The 21,325-nt window shown below is 45.9% G+C and overlaps 1 protein-coding gene across 3 annotated transcripts in view; it reads left to right on the plus strand.

Moving 5' to 3' along the window:
• The window catches only part of CD99 (CD99 molecule (Xg blood group)), a 60,788-nt gene that overhangs the window by 1,246 nt on the left and 38,217 nt on the right, over nt 1–21,325 (plus strand). For all 3 annotated transcript variants that reach the window (XR_006388145.1, XM_044284035.1, XM_044284036.1), the window contains exons 2-3: nt 16,063–16,083; nt 18,865–18,897. Coding sequence is in view for 2 of the 3 variants with exons in the window: in XM_044284035.1 (XP_044139970.1) it covers nt 16,063–16,083; nt 18,865–18,897 (54 nt within the window). In the remaining variant the exon portion in view is untranslated. The remainder of the gene's footprint in view (nt 1–16,062; nt 16,084–18,864; nt 18,898–21,325) is intronic.

Consider the following 21,325-nt stretch of genomic DNA (forward strand, 5'->3'; position numbering starts at 1 on the left):
TACCGCACACTTTCTTGTGCAAAAGCCCTTAAGAATCAGACCCTACCCCTATTTGTGAAGCAGCACCCACCTACCCTTTATGCATCAGAGCCTACCCCTATTTATGAAGCAGTGCCCACCTACCCTTTATGCATCAGAGCCTATCCCTGTTTATGAAGCCAAGCCCAGCTACCCTTTATGCATCAGAGCCTATCCCTGTTTATGAAGCAGACCCCAGCTACCCTTTATGCATCAGAGCCTACCCCAGTTTATGAAGCAGACCCCAGCTACCCTTTATGCATCAGAGCCTATCCCTGTTTATTAAGCCGAGCCCAGCTACCCTGAATAAATCAGTCTACCCCTATTTATGAAGCAGTACCCACCTACCCTTTATAAATCAAAGCCTACCCCTATTTATGAAGCAGTGCCCATCTACCCTTTATGCATCAGATCCTATGAAGCAGTGCCCATCTACCCTTTATGCATCAGATCCTATGAAGCAGAGCCCAGCTACCCTACTAAGCCTTGGACTTCTGCCTCGGATTTTCAGTTTCTCATGCAGTGGATCCGAGCACGGGTCAGAACTGGTGGGTTGGTGGGATTTAGGCCATGCGAACGCCTCCTTATCTAGTTCAGTTTCCTGGCTAGAGACAGCCTATGAGTAGTATTGAGCGAACTTGTGTTTTAAGTTCGGCGTCTAAAGTTCAGGTTATCGAAGTATCCCGTTATGGATCCCGCTACCATGTACCAGAACGGAATTTAGAATCCATAGCGGGATTCTTCGGTAACCTGAACTCAAACTTTAGACGCCGAACTTAAAACACAAGTTCTCTCAACACTACCTATGAGTATTACTGATCACTGATGGTTTCATCTGTAACTCCTCATATTGTGGACCTTTACACGCCTTATTCCACCCACAGTCTCATACCCGTGTGAATGAGACCTAAGGGAGGATGAAAGACAAGTCTGCCTATTTGTCTCCTTGATTGTGCCCTTCCCTCAGTCTCAGTTTTTTGTTACTGACATTGCAAACATGCCTGGCGTGGTTACCAGGCCTCTGTGAAATTGCACGCCTCACATGCAGAATGTGGTCTGCTGGGGGTGTTCGGGTCATCAGGCGATGAGGGACGAGACCACCATCTAGTCCAGGAAACATCATTATTCAAAGACCAGTGTTGTACCTGGAATATGGCTACAAATGCATCTAGACTGTGGGTCACCAGCTTGGCACAGTGGTCAGGTAACGCCCCATTCAAGCCACACCTGGAAAAGCTCTTGATATACCTCCAACAAAGGCTGTGATTGAACCAGGGCTGTGGAGTCGGTAGATAAATGCTCCGACTCCTCAGTTTTTTGTACTTCCGACTCCAGGTACCCAAAATTGACTCCGACTCCACAGCCCTGGATTGAACTCTCTATATAGGCATGTCCTCCTAGCCTCCCATGTGAAAAAATACATTCTCTGCTGTATATGACTTTTTAGAGGATGTCTTTATCTGAAATAGTACAGCAGACAGTGCTACGCCTTACAACCGGAAGAGGCCAAAAAGTCACTCCTGGCTTCTGTCATGAGGCTGGGGCCTATGAACATGGTGGATATATGTGCTGGGGGCTTTTCTGATACATACACCAAACAGGCTCTGCAAACACAGGGTTAATTAATCTGAATTTACATTCTGAGGGTAGAAGTCATCCCCCTGCTGACTATGGGCAGAGTAGGTAAGTTGTTTGACCAAATCATGGTAGGAAGAAGTCATGTCTCTGGTGACTGTAGGTAAGCTGTTTGACCACCAGCTAGCTCTCCATTATTGTCCTCTCAGTAGGTCAAGGACAGGTGTGGGCCTGCAATTATCTTTGGGGATATCTCCAGAGGTTTGCTTTTATCTGGTGGGAGTCCTTAGAGTCTTAGACAATTGTCTTCCAGGCTCAGTAGACATGGTCAGTGGATCAGAATTTGCCAGCAAATACCTAATGTCTATGGGCAGCTCTGGAGAAGATTACTGTAAGATATCGGCCATTGTTCGGACTAGTTTGTTCTGCATTCACTGTACAGACTAACAAGCCTCCAGGGTCAAAAGATAAACCATTGTCTTCTGCATGTAGTGTGTCTGCTGTAGACGATGAACAGGCGTGCAGGGAAGACGAGGGGGCGTCACAACTACAGCTAAAAATCTGCTGCCCAGTATCTCATAGTGGAGGAGCTTTATCATAACTGGTGTAAAGTAGAACTGGCTTAGTTGTCCATAGCAACCAATCAGATTCCACCTTCTAGTATCCATAGGAGCTCTGAAAAATGAAGGTTAGAATCCGGTTTACCTTTATACCAGTTATGATAAATGTTCCCTAAAGTCCTTTTTCACGGACAGGTGATCAGTCAGATCGGGAACGAGGCAGACGCTGAGGTGAGGGCTGCATTTACATGGGGACAAGCGCTCGGCACGGCCATTGTTTGTCCCCATAGAAATCCCTTGTTCCTGGGCAGCAGGTCCCTGTTAGACAGTACAGGCCAATTATCAGGAACAAAAGCTCATCCCCCGATTGGCCCTAAAAGGGTTTGCAGTTCTTTATTACTGATTTATCTATCCTCTGGATAGATCATTAGCATCTGATCGGCGGGGTCTGTCACCTGGGACCCCAGGCGATCAGCTATTTGGGAAGGCAGCAGTGCTGGCAGTAGCGCCGCGGCCTTCTGGCTGTTTCCCACAGGCCCGGTGATGTCACGACTAGTATCACTGACGTGGGCATGGCTAATGCCCATTGAAATGCACGGGGCTTAACCGCGCCCAGGCAGCAGATTGTGTTCTCTAAACAGCCCTCTGCTGCCCAGGAGCAGTGATTTTGTATGGGGACGAGTGATCGCTTCACCTCCACTTAACGATCAGCCGACCATCAGAAAGGAACGCCTTCCGACAATCTGCTTCTCCTCACCCCGTGTAAATCCACCTTTATTCTTCATCTGCGAGAATTGCCTACTAAAATAGCTTGTTGGCATCCAACTAGAGTTGCATCGGTTATCGATACTTTTAGACCCAGATCGATACGATACCTGGTCTTACTATTTAAGGATACTAGGCTGCGCTACTCTCAGCGCGCCATGTTCTCCTCCGCAGCACAGTGGAGAGGGAGGGATTCTCTCCCTTCCCACTGTGCCGCTGCCACCAATGAGGAGGAGGAGAGGACCTGTGGCCACTGTGCCACCAATGAATGTAATAACAGGTTAATTCAAGTGTAGGCAGCAGTTACTGGCAGCAGTATCACAGACCTGGCATCCGGCCTCAATATCAGGGCATGCGATCCGCTGCAATTAACTCGCCGCGGTCCAGTGGATCGCATGCCCTGATATTGAGGGCAGGTCCGTGATACTGCCGCCGGCACCTGCTGCCTACACTTGAATTAATCTGTTATTACATTCATCGTTGCCAACCCCCCCCCCCAAGTATTATAAATCATAACCATTGCTGGCAGTGTGCCCCCCCAGTATTAGTCATTGGTGGCCACAGGCGCCCCCCCCCCCCCCCATTGTTAGTCATTGGTGGCAGTGGCTCCCCTCCTCTTCATTGGTGGTTTAATGGCAGCTTCCGATCGGAACCCAGGGCACAAAGCACAGGGCAGCAGGGAGAGTGTAAGATCCTATTCACTCTAATAAAGCTCTGTTAGGGTGAATAGGACAAGGGTTCTAGCCCCTAAGGGGGCTAATAGATATTAAATAAAAAGTAAAAAAAAAAAACACCAAAATAATAAGTTTAAACCCGCCCCTTTACCAGTTTTACTTCTAAAATTTCTAAACAATAAAAAAAATTACAATATTTTATAAAAATAATAAAATATATTACATATTGCCACACCTGAAAAAGTGTGAACTATTAAAAAATATTTCCTATACGGTAACCCCCCCCCCCCCCCCCCCTCAAAAAAATAAAATAAAATCGGATAGGACTGTTCTGTTATGGGCCAGACGGTCCATAAAATACAGAATGCATGCAGTTTTTGTTATTTTTTTCCGCTTTTTCGCGTGGTATCGAGTATCTCAACTTTTTTATGGTATCAAAATCGAATCTAAAATTTTGGTATTGTGACAACCCTACATCCAACACCATTGATCCTCTTTTCTTGATATCTGCCATCCGGTCAGCAGAGAGGCCCTCATACACATTGTGTTGTTGGCAGACCCCACTGATTTCACTTTTGGGTGGTACGGGTGTAGCTATTGAACAATGCTGTGGTATAAAATGTAGGTGAAAGACATTTTTCAAATTCCTTCAGAAATTTTTAAAGAGCATCTCCTCCAGGCTTCTGCTGCCACATTCCAGTCCGCTGTGGACATCACGTAGAGATAAGACACTTGTGTGCCTCCCTCCGACAGTTCTCGCCCGTCTCCCTCGGGTTCTGCAGTTATTCCCAGCCGTTTGTTTTCTTCTGTTTCTCCCGCCACCTGCTGCCACATTAATGCCATACCGCGGCAGTGCCTAGGAACATTTGCCTTTTCTAGTAAGAATGGTTTTGGCGCTCAGCCTTGATGTCTGCTTTCTGTCGCGTCCGTGGTGTTACTGCCTTGTATACTAGCACAGTCGCTGTGTAGTGTCCCCTCGGCGAAAGGTGTTGGTAACCAAACAGAAGTTTATTCACGTGCTACATCTTCTTGCAATGTTTTTTGCCGTGTGCCAGGTGGTAAAACTTGCTAATATTGATGAATGGGCACTAAAAAATACAGAAACCAGGGTGCTAATCATGTGATATCCGCCAACACGTGGAAGGAAAAAGACAAAAGGCTGGCGTTTTGGCTTTCCGTTTGTGAGATCCGTTCAGGGCTCTCACTAGCGGTCCAAAACTGATCAGTTTTGTCCTAATGTATTCTGAATGGAAAAGGATCCGCTCAGAATGCATCAGTTCAGTCTCCATTCCTCTTTAAAAGGCGGACACCAAAACACTGCTTGCATCGTTTTGGTGTCCGTCTGACGAAACTCAGCCAAACGGATCCGTCCTGACACACAGTGTAAGTCAATGGGGACGGATCCGTTTTCACTGACACGATAGAAAACAGATCCATCCTCCATTGACTTTCAATGGTGTTCAAGAAGGATCTGTTTTGGCTATGTTCAAGATAGTACAAATGGATACGTTCTGAACGGATGCAGACATTTGTATTATGTGAACGGATCCGTCTGTGCAGATCCATGACGGATCTGCACCAAATAGGAGCGTGAAAGTAACTGTACAACAACGCAGACCCAAAATATCAGAAGGATGTGTTGCAAGACATGACCCAGAAGCATGGGTGGGTGGGTGGGTGCTAAATACTGCATATGGCTGATCAGACCCCTGATAAGGTCCAACTTCGGATGCTGTCAGACCCCCTCCTATAATCTCATTATGGCTACATGCACACGGACTGCAAAGCGCAGGCATCGACCATGTGCACTGCGCATTGCCGCGTGGAGCCAGTGACTTCAAAGGCTCTGTGGTATGCAAGATGCGGCAAAGAATAGGGCGCGCTGTGTCTTATGGCGCCGCCGCTGCACGGAAATAATGTAATGTGGAAAAGAGGACTTTGGATTTCAAGATGTCCAATCCCTTGATCCTATGGAAGATATGCTGGTGCCAGAGGGTTCTTGCAGGGGCTTATAGACCTCCCCTCATGTAAAGGAGTTAGAGGGTGTGTCACTTCAGCCAATAGCATTTATCATGTTGAGAAAGTTACCACAAGGCACTTACTAATGTATTGTGATTGCTTCCTTTGCTGGCTGGATTCATTTTTCCATCACATTATACACTGCTGGTTTCAGTGGTTACAGACCACCCTGAAATCCCTCAGCGGTGGTCGTGCTTGCATACTATAGAAAAAAAGTTTTCCAAAATGTTTCCTATAGTGTGCAAGCACGGCCACTGCTGATGGACTGCATGGTGGTCGTAACCATAGAAACAAGCATTGTATAATGTGATGGAAAAATGGATCTTGCCAGCAAAGGGGGCAATATGGACAATCATAATACATTAGTCCTGCATGCTGGTCTTTTTGGAGGAATCTGCGATGGAAGCCCGAACAGAGCTTCCAAATCCGATGTGAACAAGCCCTTTAGTCCTGTAACTACAACGAGCGAATGTTTGGCGTAAAGTTATCTATGGCGTGCACGGAAGCGCGTAGTCACCTAGTGAACGGCGTCTGTGTTTGCATAAATGCTTTTGCATAAGCAAAATGTACATGTGTGCCATATCTGCCGGCCGCATCCGTACACGGGGCATGGGTTGTTTACTGCCAAGGCGAATTCCTTGTATCGTACATGTGATTTATATGTGCAGACCCTGTCATCCTGCCTGGAAAGTGTTAACTTCAGCCTATAGTAAGTGCGTACAAAGTGAGATCCGTTTTATAGTCCATCCCCTGCTTCCAGCGCAGGATGTGATATAATAACGTCATAAGACCAGGCATGAAGAAGCCCTCAGATTCCCCTGGATACGTGTGATCGGAGCACGGCTCATGTTAGTTGTCATCTGTCCGCCCTAAGGCCACATGCACGCGACCGTTGTTGTGTTCCGTTCCGCAAAATGGGGTTCAGTTGTTCCGTTATTTTGTTTCCGTGTGTCTTCCTTTATTTTTGGAGGATCTCCAGACTTGAAGGAAAGTAAAAAAAAAATCTAAGTCAAGTTTGCCATGCAAATAATAGGAAAAAAACAGGCACGGACACGGATGACAATCTTCTGTGCCTCATTGACTTGAATGGGTCCGCAAACTGTTTTCTGTGAAAAAAATAGGACAGGTTATATTTTTTTGACGGACTAAAACCACGGATCACTGGCGCGGATGACAAACGGTTCATTAGCAGAGTTTTCAACGGACCCATTGAAAGTCAATGGGTCCGCAGAAAATCACGAAAAACTGAACAACGGGCACGAAATGAAGCAACTGTCGTGTGCATGAGGCCTAAGGCTATAAACGGATTCCTTATTTTGGGCGTCCGTTGTGCTCATTTTGCATCAGTTTTTGTCACTTCCGTCAGAGATCCGTTATTTTAGTCTGGAGGACTTTTTTTTGGGGGAGGTTTCCCTATTGCACCCCGAACTTTTAAGCGCACGATTGTTAAGACTGGCGTTTTAGATGCCGGTCTTAATAACCCCTATATCTGGCGGTGCCGCCAGCCTCTGCGTAACTTCGGCACATCCAGCGCCAGTTCTAAATGTAAGATGGCTTCTAAGCGGTATTTTCTACTCCTAAAAAAGGCTTGAAAATGATGAGACTACCGGCCCTTCCCCTTCCCCATCCGCACCACCTTTCATGAGTGGGGAAAAGTTAGCGGCGCAACTAACTAATTTAGGCAGACTTCAGATTAGTAAATGGGGTTTTCCCATAAACTATTATCCCCAGTCACTGATCTCTACCCCTGACCCCTGCTGATCTGACTCTTTTCCCCTATCCTGTGGAGAACCCCTTTAAGGGTTAATTATAGTGTAGCTACCCCCAATAGGTGGCACTAGAGAGAACGTTTTCCTTCTTCCAGGAGCATAGCTGCGTTGCATATTTTATTTTACCACAGTGATTTGTTTTCTGCGTGTTTACGGCCTCTTGCACACTAACGTATTTTCATTAATTTTTTTTATTTGCGGACCAAAAACGGAACCATTCATTTCAATGGGTATGCAAAAAAAATGGGAGGTACTCCGTGTGCATTCAGTTTCCGTATTTCCGTTCTGCAAAAAAAAAAATAGAACATTTCCTATTATTGTCCGCATTGCGGACCAGGATAGGACTGTTCTATTAGGGGCCAGCTGTACTGTTCCACAAAATACGGAATGCACACGGATGTCATCTGTATTTTTTGCGGACCGCAAAAGACATATGTGTGCTTGAGGCCTAATACTGATGACCGGTCCTCCACATAGGCCACCAGTATCTGATTGGTGGGGCTATATTTTGCAGCTTACCAGGCCCAGTGCTGTACATTTGTATAGCTGCTGTGTTTGGTATCACAACTCAGTCCCTTTCACCTGAAAGGACACGTGACCGATGAATGTGATGTCGCTGGAAGTGTTAAGCGAAGCGAGCTACAGATCCTAGATCCAAAGTTGCTTTGATCAAACCAAGGTACCACTTGGAAGCGAAACAGAGTTCGGTATCAAGGTTTTTTACCGTAATAATGAATTCGCAAAGTGATAACTTCGGCTTATCAGAGCCAATACATTCTAATACTGTACAGAGCACCCTCTCCGTACAGTATTACAACAATTTTTATGCAAATTGACTTCGGATGAAGCTTCCGAAGTTGAAAAAAACCCACCAAACGGATATGTCACTGACTATACTAGCTGGTCATACAAGCAGATATTAAAAGCTGAGACTTTTGCCAATATATTCCTGTCAGGAAGATATCGGAGCCCATCATGCACCACGTCACGGTCACTCAGCATGGCAAGGGGTCCTACCACTGCGCTAACTCTGGTGCACTAACTATGGTGTGAACACGGTCTGAAGGTGATGAAATCCAGCTCACAGCCAAGCTTCCACACAACCGCCTAGCAGGACAACTAATGCAATGTGAACAAAGCAAGACTGTGAGCCACACCCATATCATACCATGTGATGGAGGTCTCCAGGTACAGAAGAATGTTCAATTGCCAAATAAAGGCACACATTCAATACATATAAAGCATATAAAACAAAATCGCAGAACTATAGTGGCCAATTTGGGGGGAACTGCCCAAGCCCCAAACACTGTAGCGTCTTTCTCATTGGATGAGCAGTCCCACCACATGTGAACCACAGAAATACAGTGGCAAGTATGGGGTAGCTGCTCAAACCCCAAAGACTGTAGCGTGTTTCTCATGGGGGGAGCAGTCCCACCGCATGTGGACCGCAGCAAACGACCATCCCGAGCAAATAATGCATACAAAGGAGGACGCCAGCGCGGTCCACATGCACCACAAAAGCATCCTACACAGACTGGAGCATTGTGCGGATGAAAATACAATTATATAAATCACTGAAAAAAATGCACCAAACGGATATGTCACTGACTATACTAGCTAGTCATACAAGCAGATATTAAAAGCTGAGTAATGGGTCTCTAAGAGCCAGAATTCTTGTGGCTTCTCAGGTGTTCAAATACTTATGTTCAGCAGTGCAAGACAAATACATTCTTTAAAAATCATAAAATTTTCAGAATTTTTAAATTTTTTTAAATTCTGTCTGAGTGGGAATGCACCTACAATGTGAATTTCAGACCCTCCATGATTTCTAAGTGGGAGAACTTGCAAAACCGCAGGGTGTTCAGAACTTTAGATACTTCTGCTCCTCACTGTATATGCCTGATATGTGGCCAGATTTCAACACACTTTTGAACATATGACAGAAGGCCCCTTACTTACATTGGGCCCATTATCGGCTACGGAGCATTCCCCGGCATATAAGGTGCATGGTGTGAGTGACTGTACGACCACGTTGAGGGTTGTGTTACCACCTATAAGCAGTTTAGGTAACCTCTGGCCTCCCGCTGTAGGCATGTCTGAGTAAACTGCCTTCTGTGTGAAACAATGAGACTCTTTGTTGTATGCGATTCCCCATTTCATTCCTTCCTAAAGTCAGGGACACACCCTAAAAAAACATCAGCACGTCTGCATTTTATCCTGCGTGCTATAGGCGAAAGCAGTTTCTCCGCAGGCTACACGTATGTTGCCATTACATTTACCATGTTCTAGCTGGAGGCTTCCTGTAATGTTTTCAGTGGGAGGCTGCCCCACCGTTAATGCGGCAGAGGGTTATTGCCTCGCGGTTTTCAAGACCGCACCAAGAACGTACAGTTCCGCAAACCCATTCCAGAGCCGGAGCCTGAGTAAGGTTTGGCTCTATTCAGTTGGTCCGCATGAAAAGCCACGGCAGATACTGCTGCGCAGCGTAGGCGAATTTTGAAGCCCCTGTGTGAACCTACCTAAGGGTATGGTCACACACAGCAGATTTGTGGGGCTTGTAGAAATCCATGCATATCTTGTAGAGACAACCCTGTACAGATGTAAGGTTTTCACGCCCAGAAGTTTCTGCTGTATGTGAATATATCCTTAAGGGTACATGCCCACGTCCAGGATTCATGTGCGGAGCATCTGCACTGAAATCCGCAGGTGTTCGCAGGCAAATCTGTGCGGCCAATCCGCATCAATTGGTGCAGATTTGCATGCAGATTTTACTAAGTGAATGAACAAAAAACGGTCAGGAAAAATAAAATGAATTGACATGCTGCGGATTTTAAAATCTGCACCGCAGGTCAAAATCTGCGCGGAAAAAATCTGCATTGTGTGCACTGAGAATTTCAAATTCTCATAGAATACAATGTACATGACCTACAGTGCGGATTTTCCGCACGCAATCCTGCTCGTGTGCATTCAGCCTAATGGTGTCTCCAGCTATGGAAGTATAAAGGTTTGGTGTCCACAACCAGTGTCTATTAGAAATGTTGGCATCTGACATCTCTGCCCAATAAAGTGCGGTTTTTCCCAAATAGGATGCTGTGGTTTGAGTAGTGAAGCGGGCACTTAGCCTGGCGTCCGTGACTCTGCCGCACACCTGTTCTTTTTCTATGATGCAAATAAGGCTGTAACGGCTGCGTACAGTACTCGGACTGTGCCCGAGGCAGCATCAGCTGAAAATGAGCATTTGTGGTATAGCAGCTACACAATACAAGCCCTCTCCAGGGCGGGGGGGAGGACACTTCAATCAGTATGCCTGCTGCTGGAGAAGCCAAAATCCGGTGTAGATCGTAAAAGGAGAAAAAGCAAGACCAAGAAACTGTCTGCGGCTGCATGCCCAATATCCACCCACCGACAGTGGCCCCTGGTTGGCCAATTGTAACAGAAAATGGGTGAAGCTTGTCCATGTGAGTTTAGCCAGTGTTAGTCTTAGGCCTGCTTCAGACGAGTGTGGAAATCGCGTGCCATGATTTCCCGTTATGGACGCATCTCATTTCTTAGGAGCGCAGGGCATTATACTGATTTATAATGCTGTGTGTCTCTGCATGACCTTACTTCTACAGGATCATACTGAAATAATGAGACATACCGCATTATAAAGCAGTATAATGCCCTGCGCTCCTGAGAAATGAGGCATCCATAATGGAGACTCGCGCTTACACACAGGACGTGATTTGCACACAGGACAAGCGCGTCAGAAACGGGCCTTATAGACTAACGTGTCCAGTGCACCAAACGCACTCCGTGTGTAAATGTGATTTCCTGTTATGGACACTGCTCGTTTGACATAACCACTGATTTATAATGCTGTGTGTCTCTGCCTGACATCTACTGAATTAGGCCGAATGCAAACTGCCGTGTTCCACGGCCATGAGCGGTCCGTGGTATGCCGGGGCCTGACATGCTGCCGCTGCACTACAGTAATACACTCGTATGATCTATAGGAGTGTATTACTGTAATGCAGCGGCGGCATGAAGCGCATGGCGTCATAGCAACCAATGACGTTGTGCGCTCCTGCTGTCAGCAGGAATCCAGGGCGGCATACCGCGGAACACGGCCGTGTGCATTCGGCCTAATACTGACATAATGCTCTGGACACGCTCATACCACTCAGGTACCACTTCTCTTTTCAAATCCATTCCTGGTTTTGGCTTCAAAAACTGCATAAAAAAATAAGCAACAAATGGCGCAGCACAGACTAAAATCACAATGTCAAAAAGCTCTTGTAAAGAAATCACAATTTCCTGGCATTGTTGTTCTAAACAGACAAGACGTAGTGAGGCAGTAGCCTCGTGTTGGCTTGCTGGCCTGTTCTCCCGCACATCTGGGTCTATGCTACAAACATAGAGGAAATTCATCATGTGGAATTAGTCATACTTTTTAGCAAAACGCATATTTTTGGCAGCAGTTTCTAAAGTTACCAGGGAGACTGTTTTCTAACCACCGCGATGAGCTTCAGTCACAAAGAAGGCCCACTCACTTTTTCCTTCTTGTTTTTGGTGTTTTTTACAGTGTACGGTATACAACATGTACCGCGCCTCCAGAACTTGTACCAGGGTGAGACAGCGATAGTAATATTTACAGCCTGCTCTGCTGAAATCAGGATCTCATGATGCATTTAAAGGGATAGTCCATATCCAATGCCATCACACATCCGGATCCGTTCAGCAATGTTGCGGAATGGATCCGGACCCATTCATTTTCACTTTCGTTCCACATCTGCACTTCCATTCCACAAAAAAATAGAACATGTCCTATTCTTGTCCGTAGACACAGACAAGAAAAGGCATCTCTAGTTAAAGTGCCGGCCATGGGCGGTTCGCAAAATGCGGAACGCACATAACCGGTGTCTGTGTTTTGTGGACCGCAAAACACTTGCGGACGCGTGAATGGACCCTAAAGGGGTTGTCTCACTTCAGTAAATGGCACTTATCATGTAGAGAAAGTTAATACAAGGCACTTACTAATGTATTGTCATTGTCCATATTGCCTCCTTTGCTGGCTGGATTCATTTTTCCATCACAATATACACTGTTCGTCTCTAGGGGTTATGACCATCCTGTAATACAGCAGTGGTGGTCATGGATTGCAGGGTGGTCGTAACCATAGAAACGAGCAGTGTATAATGTGATGGAAAAATGAATCAGCCAGCAAAGGAGGCAATATGGATAATCATAATACATTAGTAAGTGCCTTGTATTTGTCTACATGATAAATGCCATTTGCTGAAGTGAGACAACCCCTTTAAAGTGAAACTCTGGTCAGATTTTAATGGGAAAAATGGATTGATAAAATGTACTATTATTACTATCTCAGTCTGTGTCCCAGTATCATATCTGGTACTGCGCCACCTGATTTGAAGGCGGCTGTCCGTGTGGCCCAGTGCCAGCTACCTGTTCTGTCTCCTAGTCAGCCATTACCGGAGAAGGGGGCTGTTTTAGCTATGGCACTGGTTAATGTAGCCAGACCCTTCATGTACGTCACTAGTCACATAGCGATACAGAGGGGGTGGGGGTGGCGGGGTCTCCCTTTCTATGTCTGAACAAACCCAGAACTGCAGCAGATATTGGGAAATGGCGGCAGCTATCCATATATATCAGTAATTTTAGCAATTTAAGTATTGGACCCCTTTAATTCTTTCACTCTGGTCCCCCCAATATAAGGCCTTAAAGGGGTTGTCTCACTTCAGCAAGTGGCATTCATTATGTAGAGAAAGTTAATACCAGGCACTTACTAATGTATTGTGATTGTCCATATTGCTTCCTTTGCTGGCTGGATTCATTTTTTTTCCATCACATTATACACTGCTGGTTTCCATTATTACGACCACCCTCCAATCCAGCAGCAGTGGTCGTGCTTGCACACTATAGGAAAAAGTTCTGCCCTCTCGGGTAGCCCGGACCGTGGGAACTCGTAGGCTGGTGCTTTTTTATAGTGTGAAAGCACGGCCACCGCCCCTGAAATTGCAGGGTGGTCTGTAACCATGGAAACGAGCCGTGTAGAATTTGATTGAAAAATGAATCCAGCCAGCAAAGGAGGCAATATGGCAATCGCAATACGTTAGTAAGTGACTTGTATTAACTTTCTCTACATGATGAATAGCATATGCTGAAGTGAGACAACCCCTTTTAAGTTCATTGCTGGGCTATACTGAAGTAGTTCCCTGCAAGCAGGTAGTCTGAGGTGCAGCATCAGCCAATAGCTGCAGAGCAGGAAGTGATGTCAGAGATATGGCCGCCGTTTTGGCATCCTGTCCTGTCCTGTCCAGTAATATACGACAAGTTTGTTATTTTCTGTGGTATTATTCTCAGTTACATGCCTTTTTGGCTACTTTCACACTAGCGGCAGCTTTCTCCGGCGGGTGAACAGCCTGCCGGATCCGTGCTGCCACTAGGTCCGCTCCGGCCCTATTAACTATAAAGGGGATGGGCCGGAGTTCTGGTGGCAGCATGGCAAACATGCAGAGAGGCGGCCGGAATAAAACTGACATGTCTGTTTGCCATGCTGTGGCCGGACCTCTGGCCCACCCCCAGTATAGTGAATGGGGCCGGAGCGGACTTCCGGGGGCACGCGTGCACTAGCGGAAGCACGGATCCAGCAGGCTGTCCACCCTCCGGAGAAGGCTGCCGCTAGTGTGAAAGTAGCCTTTAAGAGAGTGAAAGTATTTACTGCATCGGTACAATATAGTGAACAATTTACTAGGAGTTTCCCTTTAAAGGTCGCTGCAGAGTTGGAGATGTGCCGTTCAGGTTTTATTCCATGTTTTTGGTTTTTGTGAACTGCAGAAAACAGCAGCTGTAGAGAGGAGAGGAGTTTCATGCTCCACCCGAGATGACTCATGAGGCAGAACTTCTGACTAATGCAGGACACGAGGAATTCCTAGGACAGGAAGGGCATTCATATCTGCGTCATGCCACGCTGTTTTGGCCAGTAAGATGCCTGGTTGCCCCTTGGGCTCATACGTTGCCATACGTGCCCATAGTATGGTGGGTCCAGCACTTCTTATAATGAAGAACAAGTTAATGGTTCGATACCAAGCGTCACATGTGATGGAACGCTATAAGGGTCCATTCACACGTCCGTTGCTTCTTTCGTGATCTGTTCCGTTTTTTGCGGAACAGATCTGGACCCATTCATTTTCAATGGGTCCTGAAAAAAAAATCAGACATTGTGCTGTCCAATTTTTTTCAGGACCCATTGAAAATGAATGGGTCCAGATCTGTTCTGCAAAAAACAGAACAGATCAGGAAAGAACGGACGTGTGAATGGACCCTAATAATCGCGCTCTGCTGCCAGAAAACAATGATCCAGTGTGGGGACAAGTCATGGCATTACGTACTGTGGAGGAGATCGCTGCATGTAATAGCAGTGGTCTCGTCCGCTGGCGATCTGCAGGTCTAACGCAGCTCTTATGCCATCAAATTCTGTGATGTGACTGTCGCCACCCACTGTTCAGCTTCGGTCAAGTGAGTAGGATTGTGGGGCAGCTCCCTGCACAGACGGTGCACAGAACACTAAGGCCTCTTGCACACGTTTTTTCAAATCTTTTATTTATGTTCCGTTTTTTGCGTTCCGCATACGGAACCATTAATTTTAACGGATCCGCAAAAAAAAAATGGACAGCAAAATGCTGAAAAAGACATACGGTCGTGTGCAAGAGGCCTAAGGGTGCAGTCTCATGACCGTATGTATTTTGCGGTCCGCCAAAAATATGGATAATGTTACGTCCATGTGATGTGCTTTTTGCATCTGTGTTTTTTTTGTTTTGTTTTGCTGACCCATTGTAGCCATGCCTATGAATAGGACATGTTTTATCCTGTTTGTAGGACTTCGGAGCGGACATACGGATGTGAACAGCCCACGGTGTGCTGTCGTTTTTTGTTTTTGCAGACTCCTAGAAATAAATGGGTCCATGTGCGTGCGATCCACAAAAAGAAATGTGGATCAGATGCAGACCAAAAAATACGGTCGTGTGATTGGGGCCTAAACCAATGCTGCAGTCCCCAATGTTTTCTTAATCGTGAAGGGGCGTTGGTTTTACCACTATTTAGGGTCTATTCACACATCCGTAGTGTATTGCGGATCCGCAACACACCCGGCCGGCACCCCCCATAGAAATGCCTATTCTTGTCTGCAATTGCAGACAAGAATAGGACATGTTCTATTTTTTTTTTTCCGGACCAGCGGACTGGAAGATTGGCAGTGTGCTTTCCGCATCCATTCCTGCCCCATTGAGAATGAATGGGTGCGGAACGGATGCGGATCCATTATTACGGACGGGTTAATGGAGCCTTACAGGAAGAATATTAAGAAATGATATCTGATTTCCTTAGTACAGTGTAATTACTGGAACCTGATAATTGTGCCCTTGCTGGCCTAGTACGAGCGCTGCCTGCTTCATGGGAAGCAATAGGGTAAGGCTGGGGCTAGGGTGCAATCCCTCCATTTTCTCGTTCACTTTTAGGATTGGTGTTCTTTCTATGTATAGTCATTTTCTTCTTGTATATTGTTTTATAAAATGTGATGTTTGAAGTTATCAAGCTCTGCGTTCTTCTCACGGACTGGATTTCACTTCTGCTTGCTAACTCGTCTCACACTTTTTTTTTTTTTTTTTCTTTCTTCTTCTCTAGGTCAAGATGAAGAAAATGATGGTAAGTTTTTTTTTTATTTACTTTCTCATGGGATTCTGGCCATTCAGTGATGGGTATCCACTGTGCTGTAGTTAAAAGGGGTCCTCCGAGCATTTAATATAGATGACCCATCCTCCAGGATAGGTCCTCATTAGAGATGAGCGAATTTCATATTTTGAAAAAACGCGTTCATGCTTCGTTTACTCGTAAAATTCGTGAATTCCTTTACCACGGACCATAACACAATTCCTTTAGAGGCATTCCGTTGTTCATTACGTCATAATAGAAGTCTATGGCCTGCATAACAAACAGGGAGTCCTCATAGAATTGCGTTATGGTCCGTGGTAACGGAATCCATAACGCAATTCACCTATTACCAGTAAATTAATCACAAACAAATTTCATAACTGGAAATTCGCTCATCTCTAGTCATCATTATCAGATCTGCGGGGGTCCAACACTCGGCACCCCCTCTGATCAGCTGTATGAAGGGAAGGCGCAGATGTGCCATCTTCCTTCCTTCTCTCATCTTGCTCGCCACAGACATAGCAGCAGGTAGAGAGACGGCACCAGCACTGTGTGCACTTCCCTTCATACAGTGTCGGTCCCGCTCCGATTTGATATTGATGACCTATCTCCACACCAGACCCCCCCACCAATTTGCTATGTCTTTAACATCAAAAGTTTTATGGCAACTCAGTGACCCTTTAAATGTATTTTCGAAAATTTTAGTGATTATACTTTTAATTTCCCGTGTGAATATCTATCTAAATTGAAAAAAAACCATCAAATACTACAGTTTTTGCAGTGGCCACTACGCCGGATAATAGGCGCCACTCCTTGGTCTGTACAGATCACTTTACTGCAGTTATCTGCATATTATTACTGGCAGGATTGCAGTGACAGATCACAGATCCACTATTTATAATGGGGGATATCACAGCTTTACTACTCCCTCCTGAACTCTGCACTGGTCACAGTGCATGCCTGGAAACTATTCCCTAAATGATTTCCTCTCCTGTCCATTGTGTCTAGGACCCATGGTCACTCATGTTAACAGCTCAGGCAAGATGGCGGCCTCCATGAGCATGTTCAGGAAATAGAATAAAAGAAAATCTAGAGTCAGAAAAAAATAATGCGTAATTAACCGGGTATTAAATGGCAGAAGAAAACTGTTGCAGTATTCCCTTTTAAATGGGATAGATGTAGCAGTGCCGGATGAGGTCAGGAACTTACTGAAGATGTGATTATTGGGCTGTGTTCACATCTGTGTCGCTCATGTTTGAGTAGAATAGTGCAGCATGAAGCAGTAGTCATTTCATCAAGACCGCCATCACTATGTTCATATGATATGTAGTGCAGAGCTGTGTCGGTCATGTGACGGATCCGGCACTGCGTTATGGTTTCCCTTGATAATGGGCTGTAGCGGCAGCTGTCATTTATCACGTTCTAAAACCTGGTGACTCTGCTGTGAGATAAGAATTCCTGCTCCTACCCCAGCATTACACGCATACCTATCTGAGGGCAGCACCTGCCTGTGATCAGCGCCTCTGCTGCGTCCGGGGGATAGACAGCTCTGGTTCGTTTTATTTCATGTCTGATGATCAAAGGACAGTGACCGTCCCCATAAATATGCGAAGCCCACTTATTATGTGCACGAGTTCATGCTGGGCACCTCTGGTGTGACCTATCCCTGGACAACACCCAGGTTGAGGTAGTAATCTGTGGAATCCTTGGTTCCCCTTGCGGTAGATATCTGGGCACCATTAGGCACTGTAAACATCCGAGTGCTGCCACGAGGGCACATAGGTGCTTTAGCTTCTTAAAGGGAACCTGTCACCGGGATTTTGTTTATAGAGCTGAGGACATGGGTTGTTAGATGGCCGCTAGCACATCCGCAATACCCAGTCCCCATAGCTCTGTGTGCTTTTATTGTGTGAAAAAAACCCGATTTGATACATATGCAAATTAACCTGAGAGGAGTCCTGTATGTTAGATGAGTCAGGGACAGGACTCATCTCAGGTTAATTTGCATATGTATCAAATAGTTTTTTTTTTTACACAACAAAAGCACATAGAGCTATGGGGACTTGGTATTCCGGATGTGCTAGCGGCCATCTAGCAGCCCATGTCCTCAGCTCTATACACAACATCTCGGTGACAGGTTCCCTTTAAAACATTATGGTACTACATTGTTTGTGCTGCCATTTAAACCATCCTGCCCAACTTAAAGGGGCAGTTCCCCGGTGGAATTGACAAGGACGCTGTCTGTACGCTGCCTGGTGTCTGCATCCCATTGTTTTCAATGAGCGCCAGAGCTGAAGATCGCAGGGCAACAGCTTAAGGCCTCTTGCACAAGACCGTATGGCTTTTTCAGTATTTTGCAGACCACAAAAAACGGATCCGCAAAAAATACGGATAGAACAGTACTATCCTTGTCCGTTATGCGGACAATAATAGGACACGTTCTATCTTTGAATGGAAATACGGAAACGGAAGGCATACATATGATGACTCCGTATACGGAACGCAAAAAACGGAACGTAAATGGGAAATAAAATGTTTGTGTGCAAGCGGCCTAAAGCCGCCACAGCACCTAGAGGGGACATGCTTGAATCCACAGTGGCTGTCCACTCTAGGCTTGGCTTTATTCAAAGTTAACAACCGCGGCAGAAACCATGGCGGTTCCCGACGCAGTATACTTGGTGGATTTTGACCGTCAAAATCCGCTGTGTGAACGACCCCAAGACTAGTGTGACTCTGATAAACCCAGTGTTCATAATTTCTCTTGTTATGTTGCAGACTTCAATTTAGAAGATGCTTTCGGACCAAATGGTAAGAGTGATTTTATTGCAATTTTTTATATTGCTTTTGTTAAACAGTCTTTGAAAAGTCCAATTTAGGCCAGTTTCACACTAGCACTGATCTCCGGCAGGCTTTTTGTGAGGCTAGTTTCACACTAGCACTGATATCAGGCAGGCTTTTTGTGAGGCTAGTTTCACACTAGCACTGATATCCGGCAGGCTTTTTGTGAGGCTAGTTTCACACTAGCACTGATATCAGGCAGGCTTTTTGTAAGGCTAGTTTCACACTAGCACTGATATCCGGCAGGCTTTTTGTAAGGCCAGTTTCACACTAGCACTGATATCAGGCAGGCTTTTTGTGAGGCCAGTTTCACATTAGCACTGATATCCGGCAGGCTTTTTGTAAGGCTAGTTTCACACTAGCACTGATATCAGGCAGGCTTTTTGTGAGGCTAGTTTCACACTAGCACTGATATCAGGCAGGCTTTTTGTAAGGCTAGTTTCACACTAGCACTGATATCCGGCAGGCTTTTTGTAAGGCCAGTTTCACACTAGCACTGATATCCGGCAGGCTTTTTGTAAGGCCAGTTTCACACTAGCACTGATATCCGGCAGGCTTTTTGTAAGGCCAGTTTCACACTAGCACTGATATCAGGCAGGCTTTTTGTGAGGCTAGTTTCACACTAGCACTGATATCCGGCAGGCTTTTTGTGAGGCTAGTTTCACACTAGCACTGATATTAGGCAGGCTTTTTGTGAGGCTAGTTTCACACTAGCACTGATATCCGGCAGGCTTTTTGTGAGGCTAGTTTCACACTAGCACTGATATCAGGCAGGCTTTTTGTAAGGCTAGTTTCACACTAGCACTGATATCCGGCAGGCTTTTTGTAAGGCCAGTTTCACACTAGCACTGATATCAGGCAGGCTTTTTGTGAGGCCAGTTTCACATTAGCACTGATATCCGGCAGGCTTTTTGTAAGGCTAGTTTCACACTAGCACTGATATCAGGCAGGCTTTTTGTGAGGCCAGTTTCACATTAGCACTGATATCCGGCAGGCTTTTTGTAAGGCTAGTTTCACACTAGCACTGATATCCGGCAGGCTTTTTGTAAGGCTAGTTTCACACTAGCACTGATATCAGGCAGGCTTTTTGTAAGGCCAGTTTCACACTAGCACTGATATCCGGCAGGCTTTTTGTAAGGCCAGTTTCACACTAGCACTGATATCAGGCAGGCTTTTTGTGAGGCTAGTTTCACACTAGCACTGATATCAGGCAGGCTTTTTGTGAGGCTAGTTTCACACTAGCACTGATATTAGGCAGGCTTTTTGTGAGGCTAGTTTCACACTAGCACTGATATCCGGCAGGCTTTTTGTGAGGCCAGTTTCACACTAGCACTGATATCCGACAGGCTTTTTGTGAGGCTAGTTTCACACTAGCACTGATATTAGGCAGGCTTTTTGTGAGGCCAGTTTCACACTAGCACTGATATCCGACAGGCTTTTTGTGAGGCCAGTTTCACACTAGCACTGATATCAGGCAGGCTTTTTGTGAGGCTAGTTTCACACTAGCACTGATATTAGGCAGGCTTTTTGTGAGGCTAGTTTCACACTAGCACTGATATTAGGCAGGCTTTTTGTGAGGCTAGTTTCACACTAGCACTGATATCCGGCAGGCTTTTTGTGAGGCCAGTTTCACACTAGCACTGATATCCGGCAGGCTTTTTGTAAGGCCAGTTTCACACTAGCACTGATATCCGGCAGGCTTTTTGTGAGGCCAGTTTCACACTAGCACTGATATCCGGCAGGCTTTTTGTAAGGCCAGTTTCACACTAGCACTGATATCCGGCAGGCTTTTTGTGAGGCCAGTTTCACACTAGCACTGATATCCGGCAGGCTTTTTGTGAGGCCAGTTTCACACTAGCACTGATATCCGGCAGGCTTTTTGTAAGGCCAGTTTCACACTAGCACTGATATCCGGCAGGCTTTTTGTAAGGCTAGTTTCACACTAGCACTGATATCAGGCAGGCTTTTTGTAAGGCTAGTTTCACACTAGCACTGATATCCGGCAGGCTTTTTGTGAGGCCAGTTTCACACTAGCACTGATATCCGGCAGGCTTTTTGTGAGGCCAGTTTCACACTAGCACTGATATCAGGCAGGCTTTTTGTGAGGCTAGTTTCACACTAGCACTGATATTAGGCAGGCTTTTTGTGAGGCTAGTTTCACACTAGCACTGATATTAGGCAGGCTTTTTGTGAGGCCAGTTTCACACTAGCACTGATATCAGGCAGGCTTTTTGTGAGGCCAGTTTCACACTAGCACTGATATCAGGCAGGCTTTTTGTGAGGCCAGTTTCACACTAGCACTGATATCAGGCAGGCTTTTTGTGAGGCCAGTTTCACACTAGCACTGATATCCGGCAGGCTTTTTGTGAGGCTAGTTTCACACTAGCACTGATATCAG

The sequence above is a fragment of the Bufo gargarizans genome, chromosome 3 (assembly GCF_014858855.1).
Source record: "Bufo gargarizans isolate SCDJY-AF-19 chromosome 3, ASM1485885v1, whole genome shotgun sequence".
In the NCBI taxonomy this organism is placed as follows: Eukaryota; Metazoa; Chordata; class Amphibia; order Anura; family Bufonidae; genus Bufo; species Bufo gargarizans.